The sequence below is a fragment of the Myxocyprinus asiaticus genome, chromosome 31, assembly GCF_019703515.2.
Source record: "Myxocyprinus asiaticus isolate MX2 ecotype Aquarium Trade chromosome 31, UBuf_Myxa_2, whole genome shotgun sequence".
NCBI lineage: Eukaryota > Metazoa > Chordata > Actinopteri > Cypriniformes > Catostomidae > Myxocyprinus > Myxocyprinus asiaticus.
In genome coordinates, this window is record NC_059374.1 from 34,007,381 (window position 1) to 34,029,747 (window position 22,367).

Sequence of the window (22,367 nt, forward strand, 5' to 3'; positions counted from 1 at the left end):
GGATAAATACAGTTTCTTTGAATATAGAGATCAAAAAAATTGTGGTGATAGGCTGAGTATAGGAAAGGACATGCGATTTATATATTGTCAAGGGATCCAAAAAGTGAATAGGGATTTGTTTGTTTTTGAGTTCTTCATAGGGGTCTTGCGCTGGTTTGCATCAGAGCTAATGGTCTTTTACAAGACGTAGTGATACCTCTGTTTATAGGACCCTGTAAGGCCCGTGGGTGGGTCAAAGTGGCCATTATAAACAGGAACTTGTTCTATGGCCTCAGAGTTGTCATTCTGAAACTGTAAAATGGTTCTTAAAGGCACGTTAAAGGGATAGTTTACCCAAAATGTCAATTCTGTCATATTTTACTGACCCTCATGTGGTTCCAAACCCCTATGACTTTCTTTCTTCCATGGAACATTAAAGGAGATGTTTAGTAAAATGTCCGAGCATCATACAAAGCATCATAAAAGTAGTCTATATGGCTTGTGTGCAATATTCCAAGTCTTCAGAAGCTATTTAATAACTTTGTGTAAGGAACCGACTGAATTTTAGGGTTGAAAATCTTGCTTGACAGCAGTGGTCACCATTCACTTTAATTGTATGCAAAAGAACAGCTTGGACCTTCTGCTATAAATAACTAAATTACTTATTTTGTGTTCAGAGGAAGACATGATTTTGAAAGACATGAGGGTGAATTTTCATATTTGGGTGAACTATTCCTTTAATATAATTAGAGCTGAGGATTGTAACATTACATATCTGAGGTCTGTTTTTAAATTATTAAACTTAAAAATAGTGGAGCAGGTGGTCCACATTAGCAGAACACCCAAATAGCAGCAAACCTTTTTTTTTCTATCTTACATGGTCTCTCAATATTTCTGGATACTATCAAGGGCATGGAAAAAAATCTTCTGTGATTTGATCTTGGTTTTGTGTGGTATCAGCAGAGCCAAACTGGAAAAGACAGGTTAGTTTTACCTTTCATAAATGGGTCACAGATATTTGCTTAAAGGAAATTTATGACCATGAAGAATGCATTCTCGCTGGTTGCTCTATGGATTAAACGTTAAGCCTTATCAATTACATAACACAGCTTTAAATAACAAAATTTATGGTGATTTGAATGAAATGACATGTTTTAATTTTAGAACTGATCATTAAATGCTCCACTGCCTGCAAGTGAGGTCTTTCTGGAGACTGTCATTCTAACAAGATGTGTAGTACATTATGGATCCTGCCGGGCCATCTGGCCCTGCAGTAGGCTGACATAATGCAGTCTCTACCACCCTGCAGTAAAACACAAGATGGGAAATACTACACCACATGTGCCCTTAACTCTACGGTCTTCTTTTATAGCGTCATCATTGTTATTGCTATTAGCATGGTTATACAATTTAAGACATATGGTTAGTTGTTAGACTGAATATAAGCGACTGTGAAATAGAGGGAGGACAGACCTCTATTCAAACTGCAGCTTAAACTGAACGATTTCAAATATGGGTTGAAAATATGGTTTATTAAACTTTTGTAATGTTGGGTAGACCAACAATGCTTGGAGGAAATTGTAAAATGTGTAAAAACAAACAAAATTGTATTTACCCAACACTCAAAATATGATTTTAATTTATATTTTAATTATTTAATTGTGCATTTTAATTTCATTAAAAAAAATCCATCAAATTGATTTGAGTAATCTTTAAAAAAAAAAAAAAAAAAATGATATATATATATATATATATACACACACACACACACACACACACACACACACACACACACACACACAGTGGCAAGAAGAACTAAGTGAACCCTTGGATGTAATAACTGGTTGATCCTTCTTTGGCATTAGACCTGCACAACGTTCAGAAAGAATTTTGGACCATTCTTCCTTACAGATCTGCTTCAGCTTAGCCATATCACATGGATGATTGTTGGTGCCAGACGGGCTGGTTTGAGTATTTCTGTAACTGCTAATCTCCTGGGATTTTCATGCACATCAGTCTCTAGAATTTACTCTGAATGGTTCCAAAAACAAAACAGCTCTCTTGAGATCATTTGACAGTATCTCTTTTGGGTCTGGGCTCTGACAGGGCCACTCCAAAAAGTTTTCTGTTTTTGAAGCCATTCTGTCATGAATTTACTTTGATGTTTAGGGTCATTGTCCTGCTGCATCAATCAACCTCTACTGAGTTTCAGCTGGCGCACAGCCACCCTGACATTATCCTGTTGGATATCTTGATAAACTTTGGAATTCATTTTTCCCTCAATGATGGCAAGCGGTCCAGGCCCCGAAGCAGCCAAGAAGCCCCAAATCATGATGCTCCCTCCATTATACTTCACCGTTGGGATATATTTTCATGATGCAAATCAAAACTTTGCAAAAGTATGTAAAGTGAATGTAAAGAAAAGACAAGTAAAGAAAAAGTACAATTTCTAAAAGCAGATCATCATAATGGGATTCACAGCATTATAGAATAAAGTGCTATATCATGATGAGGTTGTTCTGAGAACAAGTAGCTGATTTTGTACCAGGACAGGACAGGAAACTGGGAAACCAATATGACCACTGCCACTAGTAACCATACATGAGAATGTGCGTAATTATCCAAATAGCTCCACTAAAGCCGTGCCCTCACTACACAATATTTTGTCTGATTTTGCTGTTGCAGACGTATTTTTGAGGTCTGGGACAAAACTCCTAGATCACAGCGAAATCAGTGCTCGCTACGGTCAGCGATGCTCATAAAGTATGAGCAGTTCAGCGACGTGACCAGAGCCAGTCTTGAGCTGTCAAAAACACTGCAGTATTTTTAAGCATGTTTGATATTATCGCCACAAAATCTTGTAGTGTGTGCAATGCAGCGACAACAGCTATGCTCCAGACAATCATATCTTAACATGTTGATTGGGGATGCCTCTTGGACAAAGATCTTATAATTTGGGCACCTCGCCTGGTATGTACACTGCAATGACAACATGATGACAGATGACAAGCAATCCTGTTGTGTAATGTAAGCAGTACAGCGATTAGATTTCAAACCAAACATTCAAGTAGGCTAATGTGGCTAGTAAGAGATAACTGGAGGTAAAGGCCATGCCCGGTATCAAATTTGAACCATATAGATTCACTTCACACTGCTCCTTGCTTTACAACTCAAACCAAGTGTCCCAGTCACACCACAAAGGCATTGACTGGATGGAGTGTGAGCTGAAATGAGTAGACCATCTACAAGGCATGATGTCCATTTGTGTTGCCTGAACAAAAAAAGATTTTTGCTGCTTGTTCAATTTACTTAATTAAAATCAACTAAAGCAACACAATTCAAAACATTTAGTTAGAACTTGATTTCATTGCATTAAATCCATTTAAATTTGTTAAATTTTAGTTGGGACTACATTTTTGTGGTGTTAATGTATCAATGATGGAACTGTGCAGGGGATTTCCATTTCTAAGCATGCTTTGCATGGGACTCGATATAATAAATGTTAAAATGAAGTGTTATTTTATGTGATTTTGTGCAAGATGAATATAAAGGGGGATATTTGTTAATGTTTAACATTTTATGTTGAGATTTAGAGGAGTTTCTGTTACATTGGAGTTTTCACAAAGTGTTTGAAAAGAGATTACATAGTAATTTCATGTTAAGAAAACTCATTTCAAACACGTGGAACCACTACTAACGATTGAATCAAGTTCAGCCAAAGAGCTATTTTTTTGAGTCCACCAGAGGGTCATGTGAGAGTGCAACCTGAGCCCTAACTGGAATCCCACAACACCACCCCAATATTCCAGCTGCCCCTCTTGGCCACATCAAGCCAAGCCAAATATTTTCCCTCAGCATAACAGCAACAATGCTCCAGCATGCCCTCCTAATTTTAACTGGGTCCCACACCAAGTGAGGACACAGAAATAGGCCTATAAATGAGGGGCTACATGCCCCCACAGTCTCCAGACACTCAGAGGAACACAAGACCACCTGTCTTTGTCTGTCATGTTCATGCTGGCCCAGTCCTTAATAATAAAAGCCCAGAGAAAAAGGTAGGAAGCATTGTGAAAAGTAAGAGTAATTTAGCCTTGATGCTTTATTATGTAGAGGAACCAAATGATAAGACTAAGCTATTAGTAAAACGGCCACTGAAATCTATCAAATCAGACGTGTTCTTTCTCTCTCTCTCTCTCTCTCTCTCTCTCTCTCTCTCTCTCTCTCTCTCTCTCTCTCTCTTTCTCTCTCTCTCTCTCTCTCTCTCTCTCTCTCTCTCTCTCTCTCTCTCTCTCTCTCTCTCTCTCTCTCTCTCTCTCTCACTGTCTCTCTTTCGTTCTTTCTTTTTTCCTGTCTGTCTCTTTCTTCCTTTCTGTATCGGTTTTCTTTCTTTCTTTCTTTCTTTCTTTCTTTCTTTCTTTCTGTATTGGTGTTCTTTCTTTCTTTCTTTCCTGTCTATCTCTTTCTTCCTTTCTGTATCGGTTTACATTCTTTCTTTCTTTCTTTCTTTCTGTATTGGTGTTCTTTCTTTCTTTCTTTTTTTCCTGTCTGTCTCTTTCTTCCTTTCTGTATCAGTTTCCTTTCTTTCTTTCTTTTTTCTTTCTTTCTTTCTTTTATGTCTATCACCTTCCTTTCTGTATCGGTTCCCTTTTCTCTCTTTCTTTCTTTTCTTTTATGTCTATCTCCTTCCTTTCTGTATCGGTTCCCTTTCTCTCTTTCTTTCTTCCTTTCTTTCTCTCTTTTCTGTCTTTTTCTTCCTTTCTGTATCAGTTTCCTTTTTCTTTCTTTCTTTCTTTCTTTCTTTCATTCGTTCTCTTTCTTTACTTTTTCTTTTTCTTTCTCTTCCTTTCGGTATTGGTTTTCTTTCTCTCTTTCTTTCTTTCTGTATCGGTTTCCTTTTTCTTTCTTTCTTTCTGTATCGGTTTACTTTTTCTTTCTTTCTTTCTTTCTTTACTTTCTCTTTCTGTATTGGTCTTTCTTTCTTTCTGTATTGGTTTTCTTTCTTTCTGTATTGGTCTTTCTTTCTTTCTTTCTTTCTTTCTTTCTGTATCGGTTTCATTTATTTGTTTCTTTCTTTCTTCTGTCTGTTTTTCTTTCTTTGTTTCTTCCTTTCTTTTTCTGTTTCTTTCTTTTTTCTTCTGTTTCTTTCTTTTTTCTCTTTCTTTCATTTATTTCTTTCTTCCTTTCTGAATCGGTTTCCTTTTGTTCTCTTTCTTTCCTTATTATATTTCTTTCTCCTTCTTCCTTTCTGTATCATTTCCTTTCTTTCTTACTTTTTTCTTGTGTTTCTTTCTTTCTTTTCTTTTCTGTCTGTCTCTTCCTTTCTGTATCATTTCCTTTCTCTCTTTCTTTCTTCCTTTCTTTCTTTCTCTCTTTCTTTTCTGTCTTTGTCTCTTTCTTCCTTTCTGTATCGGTTCCCTTTCTCTCTTTCTTTCTTTCTTTCTTTCTCTTTCTAACTTTCATTCGTTCTCTTTCTTTACTTTTTCTTTCTTTTCTTTCTTTCTTTCTTTCTTTCTTTCTTTCTAACTTTCATTCGTTCTCTTTCTTTACTTTTTCTTTTTCTTTCTCTTCCTTTCTGTATTTGTTTTCTTTCTTTCTTTCTTTCTTTCTTTCTTTCTAACTTTCATTCGTTCTCTTTCTTTACTTTTTCTTTTTCTTTCTCTTCCTTTCTGTATTTGTTTTCTTTCTTTCTTTCTTTCTTTCTTTATGTATCGGTTTCCTTTCTTTCTTTGTTTCTTCTGTCTGTTTTTCTTTCTTTGTTTCTTACTTTCTTTTTCTCTTTCTTCCTTTCTGTATCAATTCTTTTCTTTTTTCTTTCTTTCTTTTTCTGTTTCTTTCTTTTTCCTTCTGTTTCTTTCTTTTTTCTCTTTCTTTCATTTCTTTTTTCCTTTCTGTATTGTTTCCTTTCTTCCTTCTGTTTCTTTCTTCTGTTCTTTCTTTTTTCTGTTTCTTTCCTTTTTTCTTTCTTCTGTTTCTTAATTTTCTTTCTTCCTTTCTTGTGTTTCTTTTTCTTTCTTCTGTTTCTTTTTAGGTTTCTTTCTTTCTGCCTCTTCCTTTCTGTATAATTTCCTTTCTTTCTTTCTTTCTTTCTTTCTTTCTTTCTTTCTTCTGTTTCTTTCTTTCTTTCTTTCTTTCTTTCTTCTGTTTCTTTCTTTCTTCTGTTTCTTTCTTTCTTTCTTTCTTTCTTTCTTCTGTTTCTTTCTTTTTTCTCTTTCTTTCTCTTACTTTCTTGTGTTTCTTTTTAATGTTTCTTTCTTTTTTCTTCTGTTTCTTTCTGTCTTTTTTTCTTTCTGTATTGGTTTCCTTTCTTTCTTTCGGTTGTTTGTTTTCCTTTCTTTAAAATTGTCAGATCTAGAGCACATGTTTACAGAGACAGGTTTGAGTCTGCATCATGCCTGCTTCATAAAAAGTTTTCATTTTAGTTTATTTTATTGTTTTAAAGCTCATTTAACTTTTAAATGCAGTTACTGTAGTAAGGTCACACAGTGTAACCTTTTCTGAGAATACATAGAAATTAGAAAATTTAAGATTTAAAACTGCAACATCAGTCAAGATAAAATGAAAGCCCATTTCAGACCAGGATAAGACCAGAATCTTGTTTCATCCATAAATTTGACATGCTGTGTACAAATCTCAGGACTAGCTTGGGACATTGTTCTACAACTATCCTCTGTAATTTCTGAACATCTCTTAACTGATTAGAACAGAGGTGTAGGACATAATAACCTCATCTACATAGTGGATTTGTGGTATTAGCAAATGTCATATCCAAAACAAGGTGCATGCCTTTGGGAAACAAGTTATGCTACTTTATATAGGCCTATTACTGATAGAAGTTACACCACCTAGATCAACCAGCAGAAAACGCATTTACCCTGTCTGAAAAATTCAACAAGATCAAAATTCTATGTCCATTACATCAAAACATTTCTTATTCAGAAAATGTCTTCTCCCACACAGTTTAAAGGGATAGTACACCGAAAAAGGAACATTTTGTCATTTACTCACCCTCATGTCGATGACATTCTTTCTTCCGTGGAACACAATAGGAGATGTTAAGCAGAATGACAGCCTCAGTTATTGCATCTTTTTTTTTTCTTCATATAGTAATTCTGCCTAACATATCTTTTTTTTTTTTTTTTTTTTTTTCACTAAAGAAAAAAGTCATATGGGTTTGGAAAAACATGAGTAAATGATGACAGAATTTTCAATTTGTCTTTATTTTTTGTGAGCTATCCCTTTTAAAATAAAAACAAAAAGTGTGCTTACCTGCAGCTCCATGCCTCTTCTTGATGGACATCTACAAACAAAACATAAAATCTGTTATAACAAGCAAGGTTGTGTTAATATTTTCATAACAGCTTTACAGTAAGTATATCACATAAAACCGTCTCATGTTCAGGACCCCGATCATCAAAACAAAGGCCAGAAATACAGCTCCTCTCCCGTAGTGGATAAAATCAACACCTGAGCATTGAATTTCCTCCCACAGAACTGCTGAATGGTACATTGACCCAGGTCAACATGATTTACAGTGCTGTTGCCTGACAAAGAGAGAAAGTGCTACTTGTTTAGAATGAAGGTCATGTCTAACATTCCATCTGAAATCCACAGAAGACCTGTTTTCCAGTTTCTAACAGCGACTACATACTTACTGTCCTAAGACCATGCAATTAATTTTTGTCTAAAAGTCTAAGACCACATTGAAAACCTAGGATGAGCACACAAGATGATAACATGGTTCATCATGTCTTACACCAACTTGTTGAGTCCATCATGTCAGCTTGAGTGCATGCTGTCATTAAAGCATGAAGCAATTATATTTATTATGAAATTAAATGTTAACTTTCCTTGTCTGTCTCTTTCTTCTGCACTAGCTTCTATACTACTCTAGCTACTCTTGTAATTTGGCAGTGCAATACTGCAGATATTGTTGACTGTTGTGTGATAAATTGCTTATGTTCCTGGTTTGTAAGTCACTTTGGATAAAAGCATCTGCTTAATGACTAAATGTAAATGTAAAAGGAGGCATACCAAATAAAAAAGAAAAAAAGAAAATTCACATTCATTTTTGTATAATTCCAATTGAATTCCATTCCAATTTTTATGCTGATATAATGATATAATTTGGATAGTGTCATATCTTTGAGAAGTGTTATAAGTCCTGGTGTTTTATAACACTTTTCTGTGATATTATTATATGGTATAAAATGGTATAATGTTAAGATAATATAAACACCTATTATTATATTATTATATTAAAATACTATGTTATAATACTTTCAATACTATACATTATTTACTTTTAATATACTTTTAATATATTTAATATATATGTCTAAAGTAATATATTATTTATTTTAATACTATATTTTAATTTATTTTAATACTATATATTAATAATATAATAATAATATAATAATAATGCAATAATAGTAAAATAATAAAATGTGAATACATTCTGTTATAAAATTGTATAATGTTCCTCAAACACTAAAAACTAGAGGTTTGCAAAAAGTTGCATTAAGTTGAAGCTTAAATCCGGCCCATAAGTGTGATCCTGTGAACCTAAGTCGACCGGTGGGGTCAGATTTTTAAAACCGAAAAAGAACTATTCATTCTATTATATATTATTTATTTATTATTTTCTGAGTGAGGACACCCAGATGCATGGATAATTTCAATAGCTGAGGTAGCAGACCTACACTAAACACTACAATGATGTAAAAAAAAATATATAAATAAATAAATAAAAAAATACAATTATGATGAAAAGCAGCAGATGTATTGTCTGGATTCTAAGTGTATCACAGCAACCAGGAAAATGCTAATGACAAACTAGTAATTTTAATGTAATTCAATGCATTATCAGTGTTAAAGTCATTTGAAGTGTCTGTTTATTATTGTTTGAGTTTTCCCTCGGCTGTAAATGTACACTGGGGCCCTCTGCCTGTGTTTAACGACATCTGGGTCTTATCCTGAAAAACACAGCGGAAAGAGGAGAAATTATAGATGATGTCATGGTTCCTTACAGCCTGTGAGATTTTGCAACAAGGGGTTGAATTTATACCACGTATCTCAGAGTTACAGTGTTTAAAATAAGTACAAGTGTGACTGTTACCCTCATAAAACTGCTTAAAAAGTGCATGAAATACTGTAAGGCGAGATGGTTTAAAGGTATGTATATTCCATGTTATTTTTGACATGACTGTTGGGCTCCTTACTGGAATTTCACCCATCAAAAAACATGTTTGAAGAGGTTAAATGAGTATTCTAGACAGAAAGCATGTGTGTGTGCACGTGTAAAGATCTGGCGTGTTTCAAAGTGGTAATTGTCACTGACACGAATGACGGTTACATGACATGTAATTATGCACCAATGAATGATGACTAGCTTTAGGAAGAGTCTGCCATACAATAACAATCTGGACTTATATGTACGCAGTTGAAATGTCACACACATCAGTCAATCAATCTGACAGCAAAAAGAACAAGAAAATTTAAGGCCAAGACCTTTATATAAATAACAGGAAAACAAACACAACAACAATATTATCTCTTTTTATGTTGCTAGTAGTTGTTTTTAGTTATTAGTGAGTATTCCAAGTGACTAGTATCTTTTTCAGTTTTACTAGTACTTATTATTTAGATACTAGTACTTTTTCCTTTGCTACTAGTCAATATTCCAGTAATGACAAGTAACTATTCCATTGTTACTGGTAAGGAAATAATTAGTCATTTGTAGTGGATTACTATTTTAAGTAACTTAAAAATGTTTCTATATCAGTTTTACTAGTACTTATTTATTAGATACTAGTGTCTATTCCAATTTTTACTTGTAGCATTTTACATTAACCTATACAGTAGCCATTCTGACTAGTCATTACATTTGAGCGGCTGTGGGCTCAGGTGGTAGAGCGGGTTGGCCACTAATCGCAGGGTTGGCAGTTCGATTCCTGGCCCACATGACTCCACATGCCGAAGTGTCCTTGGGCAAGACACTGAACCACAAGCTTCTCCCAATGACAGGCTAGTGCCTTGCATGGCAACTCTGCCGTCATTGGTGTGTGAGTGTGTGCGTGAATGGGTGAATGTGTCACAGTGTAAAGTGCTTTGGAACCACTAAGGTTAAAAAAGCGCTATATAAGTGCAGACCATTTGACAAGTAAAACAAAACATTGTAACTATTGATATAAGAAATTTTACGATTAACACGTTTTTTTTTTTTTTTTAAGGTTTTGTAAGGCCCAATCAATAAAAAAAAATAAAAATATTTTGCATAGAAAATATGCGTGTTTGCGCTGAAATGAATGACAAAGACAATTTATAGTAAATACACCAGTGCTATTTCAATGCATTTAGAACCTGGTTAAACTGTTTTGCAAATGATTTGGGAATAAGACAAAGGGATTTTAATGGAAATGCTGCATGCAAAAATTTGCATCAGAGTGTTTAGACCAGGAAATACAAATAATAGCTCAAAACGCAAATGTAAAGGATAATAAGGGAATTTGTTTTGCAACATGTAGTCTTCATATTAATGATTACCTTCCTGGGATATGTGCAATTTTCTGGGAACTGTTGGAATCCTAAGTGTGAATGATGAGGGCTGACAGAATTACATTTAAGATCATTTCTCAGATAGAAGGATGGATAGACAGATGTAAAATTATTACGCTTAAGGGGGAACTCAAGAAAACCAAGCAAGCTACATGGCAGTGGCTCGAAATTAGATAAAATCATAACAACAAAAGGAAAACAGATAGCATAATTTCCAGGGGCAGTGGTACCGAAAGTTTATTTTCAAACCAACATTATTTGAGCTGGATCACACTGAATTACAGGCTGTTGGAGATTTTGGATCGTGTTAAATAACACAGCCCCGAAGTTCATTTGTCTGGGATTTTTATTTGGCTTGCATGAATAACTTCTATCATAATATTTATTCCACTAGAGATTCACAAATACATGTCTGCTATTACAAACATGTTTCATATGGAACAGATGCAGACTTTTTAAAAAGCTGCAAAAGGACATTTAAAGTCAGCGCGAAACAACGTTTGCACACATTTTACTCTTGAAATATTATGTATTTACATGTGAAACTTTCTCAATATTCCAACTTGATATGCAGTGACACATATGTAAGTCATTTGTAGGTTGATTTCTCAGAGAAAAAAAAAAAAAAAGGCTCTGTAGCTCTATGAAAATATTGCTCTGTTTGTTTAAACATCTTGTCCAGCCCAACATAGAATCAATATCTCAACAAATGGCGCGAGTTTGTGGCGGGACTATCTGACCAATGACAAATGGGGGCGTGTTCAGGAAACCTGTTTAAAAGCAAAGAAATTACACATTTCAGCTTTAAAGGAAAATTCCGGGTTCAATACAAGTTAAGCTCAATCGACAGCATATGTTGCATAATTTTAATTACCACAAAAATATTTTTGATTTTCCCCTCCTTTTCTTTTTTAAAAAAAGAAGCAAAAATCTGGGTTCCAGTGAGGCACTTACAATGGAAGTAAATGGGGACCAGTCCGTAGCTGTTTCAGAAGTATAGCCACAAGACAACCAATATGCGTGTTAACATGATTTCAGTGTGATAAAATCCCTTACTAACCTTTTCTGTGTTATACCCAATTTTACAACTTATAAACTTAAAATTTCTGCCTTTAAACCCTCCAAAAATTGGCCCCATTCACTTCCATTGTAAGTGCCTCACTGTAACCTCGATTTTCCCTTTTTTATTTTTAAAGAAAAGGAGTGACAAGTCGAAGTAATTTTTGTGGTAATCAACATTATACTAAAAATGCTGTCGATGGAGCTTAACTTGTATTGAACCCGGAATATTCCTTTAAGACAGAAAATAGGTTAAATTAGAGTTTTTACATTGACTAAAATGTTTTTGAAAAGCGCACACATTGGCAAAAAAGGGCGAATATTACATGAAAATTGTTACATATTGCACCTTTAAGGTAAAAAAAAAATGACAAAAAAGCACCATAAATGTATTGCCTACATGACTTGCACACTGCATTCCAAGACTTTTGAAGCGGAGCAATAGCTTTGTGTGTTGAACAGACTGAAATGTATTCATTATTCACTTATAATGATCCCCTTCAGTGACCTGTTAACTCGAGAACTGCTGTAAAAGGATCATTGAGTCAATAAGTTAAACCTGAGAACTGGATCAGTCCAACTCATGAAGACTTGGAATATACCATAAAAGTAATATGGACTAATTTTATGGTGCTTTTCTAATGTTTTTTTTGTATTTTGTATTTTTTATTTTTAGCAGTATTTCTTAAAAATATGTTATTTTTTTGTCCTATGGATAAAAGGAAGTTTTGGATTTGGATGACACAATTTTCCTTTTTAAGGTGAACTATCTTTGTAAGAAAATGTACATAAAATAAACACCATCTCTGCTTTACAAGCCTGTGCCCGTTTTGCAAAAAGGAGGATTTGGAAAAGGAAACAAAATATCCAGGTCTGATTACTTCTCTCAAGGGAAATGAAAGATGACTTTAAAGGAAGGATAATGTAGAATCAAACTAATGCCTGAATAAGTCCTGTATTTAAAGTAAACACAGGGAAGTTATATAAACACCTTGTGTTGCTGCTTCTGAACTGTATATGTTAAAACCGGTATTAAGATCTGTGAAGCATCCATGCTCACAGCCAGAACGCCTCTCAAGTCTAGTGGTGCTGAAAGGCCCATGCATCACTTTATATGATGTGTAAGTGTATGTGTGTGTGTGTGTGTGTGTCCAACAGGAAGTGCAAGAGATGGGTATCATGCCCATCAAGGACAGGAACAGATTTACTATTTATGCCTTCCTTACTTTCACATCTGAAAGTGAAAGTGGCGATTTAGAGTAAAAAAGGACTTAAATATTGATCTGTTTCTTACCCACATCTATCATATCACTTCTGAAGATATGAATTTAACCACTGGAGTCTTATGGATTACTTTTATGTTTCCTTTATGTGATTTTTGGAGCTTCAAAAGGTCTGGTCACCATTCACTTGCATTGTAAGGACCTACAGAGATGAGATATTCTTCTAAATATCTTAATTTGTGTTCAGAAGAAAGAAAGTCATACACATCTGTGATGGCATGAGGGTGAGTAAATGATGAGTGAATTAAAATTTTGGGGTAAACTATCCCTTTAAACCAATGAGCAGGCAGCTCAGCCTTCCACAGACGCACTTTTGTGTTCAAAGACAGCTGGACCGAGCTGGGATCTCTAGATGCATTTTTCAAAGTTTCAAACTACGTTCAACTTGGCACATCGTCCTAAAAACACAGCGCTTAAGACTAGAGGTGCTGAACACTAGTGAGATGCAACACAACCAAAGTGAGAGGCTCCAAAAGCGCCCATATGGCGCATGAGTACATAGACCAACAATTAAAAATAGAGCAGTATATACATATATATATATATATATATATATATATATACACACACACACACACAGTATATAGATACTTTTACCGGTATTTCAACCCAGTCTCATGAAAATTCTTACATATTTTACAACTTGGCTATTTCGTATGATTTCGTACGAATTCATTTGTATAAACTTGTACGATTTCATTACGTGCAAATGCCCGGATGTGTAATGCAGAAGTAAGTGCGAGTTTCACGCACAAGATGTTAAGGACATGCTTATTAATATTATGCCTTACCTAAACCCCTTATCTAAACCTTATCGATCAGTAGTGTGTATAAACATGATTGGAAGCTGTAGTGTGTGACAGAAGCAAGTAATTGTCATGTATTAGATGGAAACGATGTCCAGCGACATCACTGGCTGTAGTGAGTGCAGTTGTACGATATCATACAAATTAGCCAAATTTAGAAAAGTCGTATAAATCCTTAAGATTTCGACGTGAGTGTGTGTAGGGTATTTACATGACAGAGCTTCACTTTCAAAAAACATGTGATAACCAGTTATGTTTGACAATGTGCTCAAGCTTGAATAGAAAATTAGAGCTACAGCAGAGGGCAAGATTTTGTACTACTATTTAAATTCCTGTATTTCTAGCACACAAAACTACTGTGTGGCTTCATAAGACTTGGAATAACAAAAGTTCACAGCGTTGACCTCTCAACCCAGCTGTATTTTGCATTGGGCGCTCCTTGCCTAATGTCCCAAACTGAGGCTTAACCTCTGCTGGAGCATAACAAATCCTGGCCTCCTGAGTTGGGCTTGGCCCCGTAATCTATCTTCATCCCACTGAGCTGCTTAGCTCCACTCTCTTGCCCCAACCGAGAGTTCCACGGGGAGCTGAAGGGCTGGCAAGGACTCTCCACACAGATGGATGAAAAATATCCAGTTTCCCATTGCTCAACAGCACAAAGCCTATGTGGCTCCATGCATTGATTCCAAAATTTTAAATCAAATTAAAACAAGCCACCAACACTGAATTCAACAAATTAAAGGAATGCTTTGATCTACACATGACTTTACTTCTTCTATGGTATACAAATGAGAAATTCTGACTGTGGAGCTCTTGAAAGGACAAAAAGCACAATGAAAGTAGTTAATACAACTTGTGTCCTATATTTCAAGTCTTCTGAAGCCATACAATAGCTTTGATGGCTTTCTTTCTTACATGGAACACCAAAGGACTAATTTTTAAAGAATGCTTCAGCTGTTCTTTTCCATACAATGAATTAATACAGTGACCATGGACTGTCAAGGTACAAAAAGAAAAAAACAGCAACATAAAAGCCATCCATATGACTCATGTGTTATATAACAAGTCTTCTAAGGCTATACGATAGCTTTCAGTATAAATCAGACTGAAATGTAAGACCTTATTCACTGATAATCTTGCCCAGCACCATAGCCCTCAACCCTCATGTGCAATTGTGCAAATTCAAACTCGCTGAAACATGACTGGTTACATGAAACTCAATAACCAATGGCATTTGGCATCATCAACATCAAACCTGGCTTGTGTTTTCACATGGCATATTTGAATATATGAAAATAACATTTGAAAACTATGGAGGGAAAATGTTTACATTTTCTTCTCTTCCTTCTGAAAACATGGAATATAACACATGAGTCATAAGGATTACATTTTTGGTGCTTTTATGGTGCCTTTTTGGTTCTTGACAGCCCCTGGTCACTGTGTGGTTTCCTTGTATGGAAAAGAAAAGTGAGAAAATTCAAGAAAATTCCTTTTATATCACACAGAATTAAGAAAGCCAAACAACACAAGGGTGAGTAAATAATAAAAATGACAGAAGAATTATTGAAGTATAATTTTTGGGCAAAATATTCCTCTACACTGAACAGTACAACATAGAAGCTACATTAAACCATACGTTTACAACATCTTAAATAAAAGCTTGTTAAAAGTACAGCAAGAATTTTATGCTTGCTTTGAGTAGTATATTTTCTTTAGAATATATCATCTGTACTGTGTGGTGTAGCAGTGACGTAATTGACTGGAACAACCTCTTTTGCTTTAAGTGGTTGATGTTATAGCAGTAATAAATATACTGGCTACACTGGCCCGTATCCTTGCGTATCCTGAGTCATATTTATGACGTACGACTTCCCTGTAACATTGACTGTATCAACATAAACATTCCCTCAGTGTGCCAATCATTGTTGATTCATGAACAGTTTCAAAGTAGCCGATGTGTGCTCTACCAGTCCAGCTGTTCTATTTCCAATAACCACAATGAAAAATTAAAAGCAGAAGCCAACAACCAAAAACTATCCAGGAACAATACAAGTCCATGTGTATATACGTCACAGTGGGTGTGGGAGAGTAGAGAGTAGATAGTGTTGGTGCCAGAATAGGCTCTGGTTACAAGCAAATATCATTGTTAAAACATTTTGAGTTTCTTCACACAAAATCCAGAACACTAGCAATGGCGCAAAGTACAACAAACTTTTCTCCTTTACTCATCCATTGTCCACAAGTGAACATAAACAACCAGACTTCTCTAACATATATGTAACTTAAAATGAGCGTGACGTTAGTCATATTCACAAAGTCAGGTCACATTGCAAAGCATCTTGTTGCGCTGTTCATGAAAAATTTAGATCAAGTGTGTTTTGACTTCCAAGTTCCAACTTCAAGGAATATTCCAGGTTCAATACAAGTGAAGCTCAATCGACAGCATTTGTGGAATAATGTTTATTACCAAAAACATTTGAGGTTACAGTGAGGCACTTACAATGAAAGTGAATGGGGCCAATTTTTAGAGGGTTTAACCTTGTGCAACCCCCCACAAGTTTAAAAACAATGATAAAAACAATGCATCATTTCAATAAATTTAAACCGACTGAATACTGTTCACAACACTTTTGACTGTCATTTAATGGTTAAACTTTTGACGCACTGATTCACATGACAACAGCATTTCCATGAAGTGCTTCTATAGGCGCAGAGGCAACAAAAGTGCCTCTGGTAAGAAACCTCTAAGTTTTTTCATTGAATCCTATTTGGCTGTAAAGAGTAGCATCTCTAGTTTCGTTTGATATGCCACTTTAAAAAATTCATACATTTTTCGCACGTCAGCGCACTGATAAACTTGATGTCCACATAAGTGTACTGTTAGACATTATTCCCACAAAAGTTGAAAAAACATGTTAGCTATTTTGAATAACTTTCCATATTAACAAATCTGTGGGTTATTTCGCTTTGTTTTAATTTAAATATTGTTATTTTTTTATTTCACTAAATAGGGAACAAGGGAGCAAGGGGACATCCTATAGGTTTCTATGCAGCCAAGTCCATTCACTCCTAAAATCTGACTAAAATTTCAGTTTCAGGCTGCAGATGATGTTTGGGACCACTCAACATGTTTGGCAGACATGGGACAATGGTAATCAGAATTTGTAATGCTAAACTTTATTTTAACATGGTTGGCAGTGATTGGATGATTGGATTACTTTGACTCAGAATTATATATTCAGCTTTACAGAAAATTAGCTGTAATGTCTGTAACGTCTCAGAAACATGAATAACACTCCTGGAAACATAATAAACAATTTGGTGAAAACAAATCTGACTTTCTAAAGCTTTGGGTCTCAGAAGGTTAAATCTGAAGCTTATAATTTTATAAAAGCACTTACATTAATTCTTTTAAAACACGTTTATTATTAAAGCTGTAAAGATTTTTAAATCATTGTTTTTATGGTAGTTTTAGGGTTTGCGTAAACAGCGTTGCATTGTCATGGCAACTAAGTCAAAATTGCATATAACTTTACACAGTAACATTAGTAAGCAATTTTATCACACTAAAATCATGTTAACATTAGTATTGTTTAAGTCTTTTGGCTATACTTTTAAAATAGTGAGTATTTTAACGTTAACAGATTGGCCCCATGCACTTCCATTGTAAGTGCCTCTCTGTAACCTCGATTTTTGCTTTTTCTTTTTTTAAACAAATGTCGAAATGTATTTTTGATAATCAACATTATGCCACAAATGCTGTCATTTGAGCTTGACTTGTATTAACTCTGGAATATTCCTTTATAATATACCTTTAATAAATTTGGAACAAAAATGTTCCAACTTCTTTTTGTTGTTCATGGTTTCGCAAAAACCTACGACACTGACGTTAGAAGACATTCGGTAAAATGCCTATGGAGCTTTCAAAGTTTGGATCTGTTATCTACATTCATTCAAGCGATCTGAAGGCCTCCACATGCCTCTGGAGCTTTTGACCTGCTAATCTTCTCCAAGAACCTCAAGACTTCATTTTGTCAGAGTGCACAAAGCCAAATCATTCTATTACCCCCTCCAATCCAATTACCCTCTTCAACTTACCCTCCTTCGCTCTCATACAGACACACAATCTAATACGCACACTAACACATACTCATGCCTGTCTCACCTCCCCGATCCCTGCCAGAGGGCTTTAACAGGGTTCCCATGCATGGACCACAAAACGTTCCAAGTGCTGCAGTGTCGATGCTATGCGGAGATTAAACAAACACATCTGGCCCAGTTCTCCAGCCGGACGGAAAAGGACTGAATTCCCACAGATATTGTGCTCATTTAAACCCACTGTTGCTCATCGGATATTGTTTTGGGAAATGCAAGGGAGTACGTGCCTTTTAAATGAAAAACATTAAAATGAGGTGAAGGAAGGATGGGCTATTGTTTGTTTTTTCTGTCCTTGCTCAAAGCCCTAACCCTTAACCCTTCATGTTCAAAAAAATGTAGCAAATTAAAATTATGAAGACATTCCATGTAAGATCAGAGAGGTTTTTTTTAAAGGGGATGAAAGGCAGTGATGCAGCCATTTCATTTAAATGTTAAGAGAACCCATTTGAGAAAAAATATTCAAGTTTTTAAGGCATTTGATACAACTGAACTACACATCCTCACTGCTGGTTCAGGATTTCTTCCTCAAGTTACTTCAGCGTTTAATATCGGTGGTCAAAACAGCTTTCTGTGCTTTAGCGCCACCAGTTGCGCTGGTTTATGGTAACTGCAGCAGCTCCTTACACATGATCCAAATGTAATATTTTATTGGTTAAGGGAATTTCATCGGCTGGCGAAGAAAAAAAAATCGACACGGCGAGGAATCGTGGTGAAAATTCACATTTGGTGTACTAAGGCCTTAACACGAAAAGCATGATTGAAGTCTTGTTTAGGTTTATTGCTTATGAATGGCTTGTGTCTCTTCCCAAAACAAACAGCAGATTTCAATTTACGTTACGCTATTCAAACAACACTAGTTAAACTAAGCCACACCAGTTTGAAATCTAAACAAGAGCAATGGCCTTAAACTGCCCTGTAAAAAGACTTCCTTTGGTGTCACTTTGAATTCATTAATTCAATTCCCCAGGCTAAGGGAGAATCCTGTTTGAATTAGTGAGGGATAATCTATTTAATTCAGTCCCTCTAATGCAGAAAACCCATCAGAAACAAAGTCCCAGGCCATCAACCTCATCTTAAACCAGAAACTTCTTGGAATGAACGTGTGCCCTGTTGACTGACACACAGTGCATTCATTTGGAAACACTTCACAGAGCAAAGTTTAGCAACTTATCACATGGCCTACATGTCCTAATGAACTCTTCTTCTTAAAGGGGTCATGACATGAGGAATCAAATTTTCCTTGGTCTTTTGACATATAAGAGGTCATTGTACTATAAAAGCATACTGTAAGTTTCAGACCTGAAAACTTCCTCCTTAATAGAAAAAGAGCATTTATTTAAACCAAGCTCCAGGAAGGGCTTGTTTGGAATTTGTGGAACTTGTGACGTCACAAGGACCAAATACATATGCATATAACTGCCTCTTCAACAAGACGTCAATGCCTTTTTTTCATCATTGCACCCTTGGCCCTGTCCACTGGTGCTTAGAGTCAGTCACACAGGTGAAGAGCAGAGAGATGGGCCTGTTATGGGAGATTCATCCAAAGTGGACTTACACAGGACACCTTCATGTGCCTATCTGGATATAAATGTTTTTTACATAAACTTGTACGGCTTTGACCATTATCATACATCTCGCGCTGCTTTTAAAAGACACGATGTCAAGTTACAACTCTAAAATGGAGACACCCATTGTAAAATGGAGACACCCCAGCTGCGCTGTCAAGCAGTTATGCTGTTGTGCTTTTTTGAAGGCATCCTGGACCGTTTTTAAACCCATCTGTGCTATTTGTAAACATACACGTTGGAAGTCTGTGATCATTTTGATGCGTTTCCGGAGAAGTGTGCTGCGTTTTAAGAGCAGTACAAACACCAGTTCATATTTGGCGATGCCAAATCTAGAAACCAAGCATTTGACAGAATTTCCAGTTGCTCATCGCAGCTGCTAAGAACAAAACAACTCTGATTAACATAGAAAAGATCACTTTTATTGCATGTCGTTTGGCATCCGAGTAGGACACAGTGTGACTGTAGCTACCTTCAGCCCCATCTCTCTGTTTGATGGAGGACAACGGTTCAAACAATTAAGGCTGGAAATGCATCTATTCTTACACTACAAACTCTTCAGACATGTTTGTAAGTTCTGTTCTCTGGTTTGTGAGCAGCTGTGTTGTGTTTTCTGATGTTAATATCGCTGGTAGTCCTGTTGAAGCGAAACAAAACGAGTTTTCCCTTGAACGGCCCATCTCGCACGTGCTGCATAACTACTGTTGCTCTCGTGTACAGAGCTCTAAAGTTTGCGTGCAGACTCATGAAAGTACACAGGAGAATAAAGGTCAGTAAATATTTTCACTAAATAATACATTAGATTTCTGTTGGTTTCTCACCAAACTTTATCGTACGCTTTCATAACAATCATGAGTCTCATGGAATATTTTATTAGACTTCTGAATTACAATATACTTTTGTGTCCTTTTAAAGCTTGAAGAGGTGGTCACCATACATTGCCATTGTATGACATCACTGAGATTTTTTCACAATTTCTCCCTTTGTGTTAAGACAAAGAAAGAAAGTCATATGGGGTTATAACAACACAGGGGTGAGTAAACAATGGCTGAATTTTCATTTTTGGGTGAACTACCCCTTTAAGGACATAGTAGTTAAAGACACCTTATATAAAGTGGGTCCGAATTCTTTAAGAAAGAGTACGTTTCCATACATACAGTGGTCCAGAAAGTTTTATGCCACACTTAATGTATGAATGTCATTGTATTGGATAACAAAATGGGTAAGTGGCATTTTTGTTAAAGAAATATAGCACAAGCAAACTTTCCAAGCAAAACATTTCACAAACAAAACTTAGTTGGGCTTTAAATTATAATTTGAGACATGTAGGTTCAAAGTAATTGCAAAAAATAAAAAGGCTCACAAAAGTGAAATTAGTTGTGAGAAAAGCTCTAGCATCATCGGAGGGGTTATTTCGATGTAAGACAAAGGAAAATCATCTTGGGTAAGTTTAAACGTTTACCTCTGTCTTTTTACCATGTGATCTCCCCAGAGAGGAAGTGGCTCCCGCTTTTGTGAGTCTCTCTTGGCTGTGGCGTTCCCTTGTATCTGTTCTTCTGGCCATGTTGTTGTAGTTGAGGGTCTGGCTTACCCCCGCAACTCCGCTCTGCAATGTCAACACAACAACTTTCAGCATGAGATGAGACAACCTCTGGAGATGACTAAGAAAAGACAAGAGAAGAGGTCAGTGGCTGGAGACACAGAGTCAGACACAAACTAGTGATATAATTAAAGATCTAGACAGTACATTTGGAAGACCACAAAGATGATAGAGCTCTAGATGATGGAAGAACCTCTAGAAAAAGATGACCTGGTCCAAAGCATCATTTAAAAGGAGATCTTGTCTCTTGTTATAAAGTAGTTATGGGACATGCCAGGAATGGTTGTCATGAGGGCTCTGAAAGCCATTATGTCATCATCCCTAATGGACACAGTGATACAAACAGAGCAACAGACTCCAAGCACAAGACATCGTTGTCTTGAGGAACCAAAAGCACTTTTGTTTCTGGCTGTGAACCCTTGCTACAGGGTGGTTATGTTGTGAGCATTCATGAGGGGTTTTTTTTTTTTATGATTTTGAAAGTTCCCTATGGCAAACTCCCAACACAATGGACCCCTGTGTTAGTGTCACCAGTCTGGTCCAGTCTTTGCCAGATCACAGCACATTCTATCTAACCCTTGTCAAAAACAGATGCCATACCAAGGCACATCCAGCAACATTTTTATATATCCAGTGGATGGGCTCTAACATTAATTGTTCAGTACATCATACTGTTCTGATCGTATGCTTATCAGATTTTTATGCATGGTTCAAGAATGAACATCTACTAAGGACCCCATTTCAGGTTGCGCTGCACTGACAAAATGGCCTCAAAAAGAATTTGGTCACTTACAGTAAGTCATACCTAAAAACCTATATATTTATATTAGATAACTACGGAAGCCCTGAATGCAAGGTGAAAAATAAAATGCACTAGGTAAAAAATTTTTTTAGGTGTATTAGTGCATTTTTTTCTCTCACAATTTTATCTGAAATTTGTTTTCTTTCTGAAAATAATTTTTCTCTGAAATATTATTTTCTTTATGATTTTTTTTCTCTCTGTAATTGTTTTTTTTTTCTCTCTGAATTTTTTTTTCTCTGAAATATTTTTTTTCTCTGAATTATTTTTCTCTGAAATTGTTTTCCTTTGATTATTTTTTTCTCTGAATTTTTTTCTCTCTGAAATGTTTTTTTTTCCTCTGAAATATTTTTTTTATTTAACTTAAAAAAAATTCTCTACATTTTTTTCCTCTGAATTTTTTTCTCATTTTTTGTTTTCTAAATGTTTTTTTATCTCTGAAAAAAAAAAAAAATAAATAAAAAATCTGATTTTTTTTTTTGTCTCTGAACATTTTTTTTTTTTTACCTCTAAAATGTTTCCTAAAAATAAAAAAAAAGGTAGGACATAGGCTTATTTTTC

The 22,367-nt window shown here is 35.5% G+C and overlaps 1 protein-coding gene across 2 annotated transcripts in view; it reads right to left on the minus strand.

Moving 5' to 3' along the window:
* Window positions 1-22,367, minus strand: part of LOC127422052 (stAR-related lipid transfer protein 13-like) — a 127,435-nt gene that overhangs the window by 85,706 nt on the left and 19,362 nt on the right. For both annotated transcript variants that reach the window (XM_051665391.1, XM_051665392.1), the window contains exons 4-5: window positions 20,870-21,013; window positions 7,246-7,276 (exon numbers count right to left, since the gene is read on the minus strand). In XM_051665391.1, coding sequence (XP_051521351.1) covers window positions 7,246-7,276; window positions 20,870-21,013 — 175 coding nt within the window. The remainder of the gene's footprint in view (window positions 1-7,245; window positions 7,277-20,869; window positions 21,014-22,367) is intronic.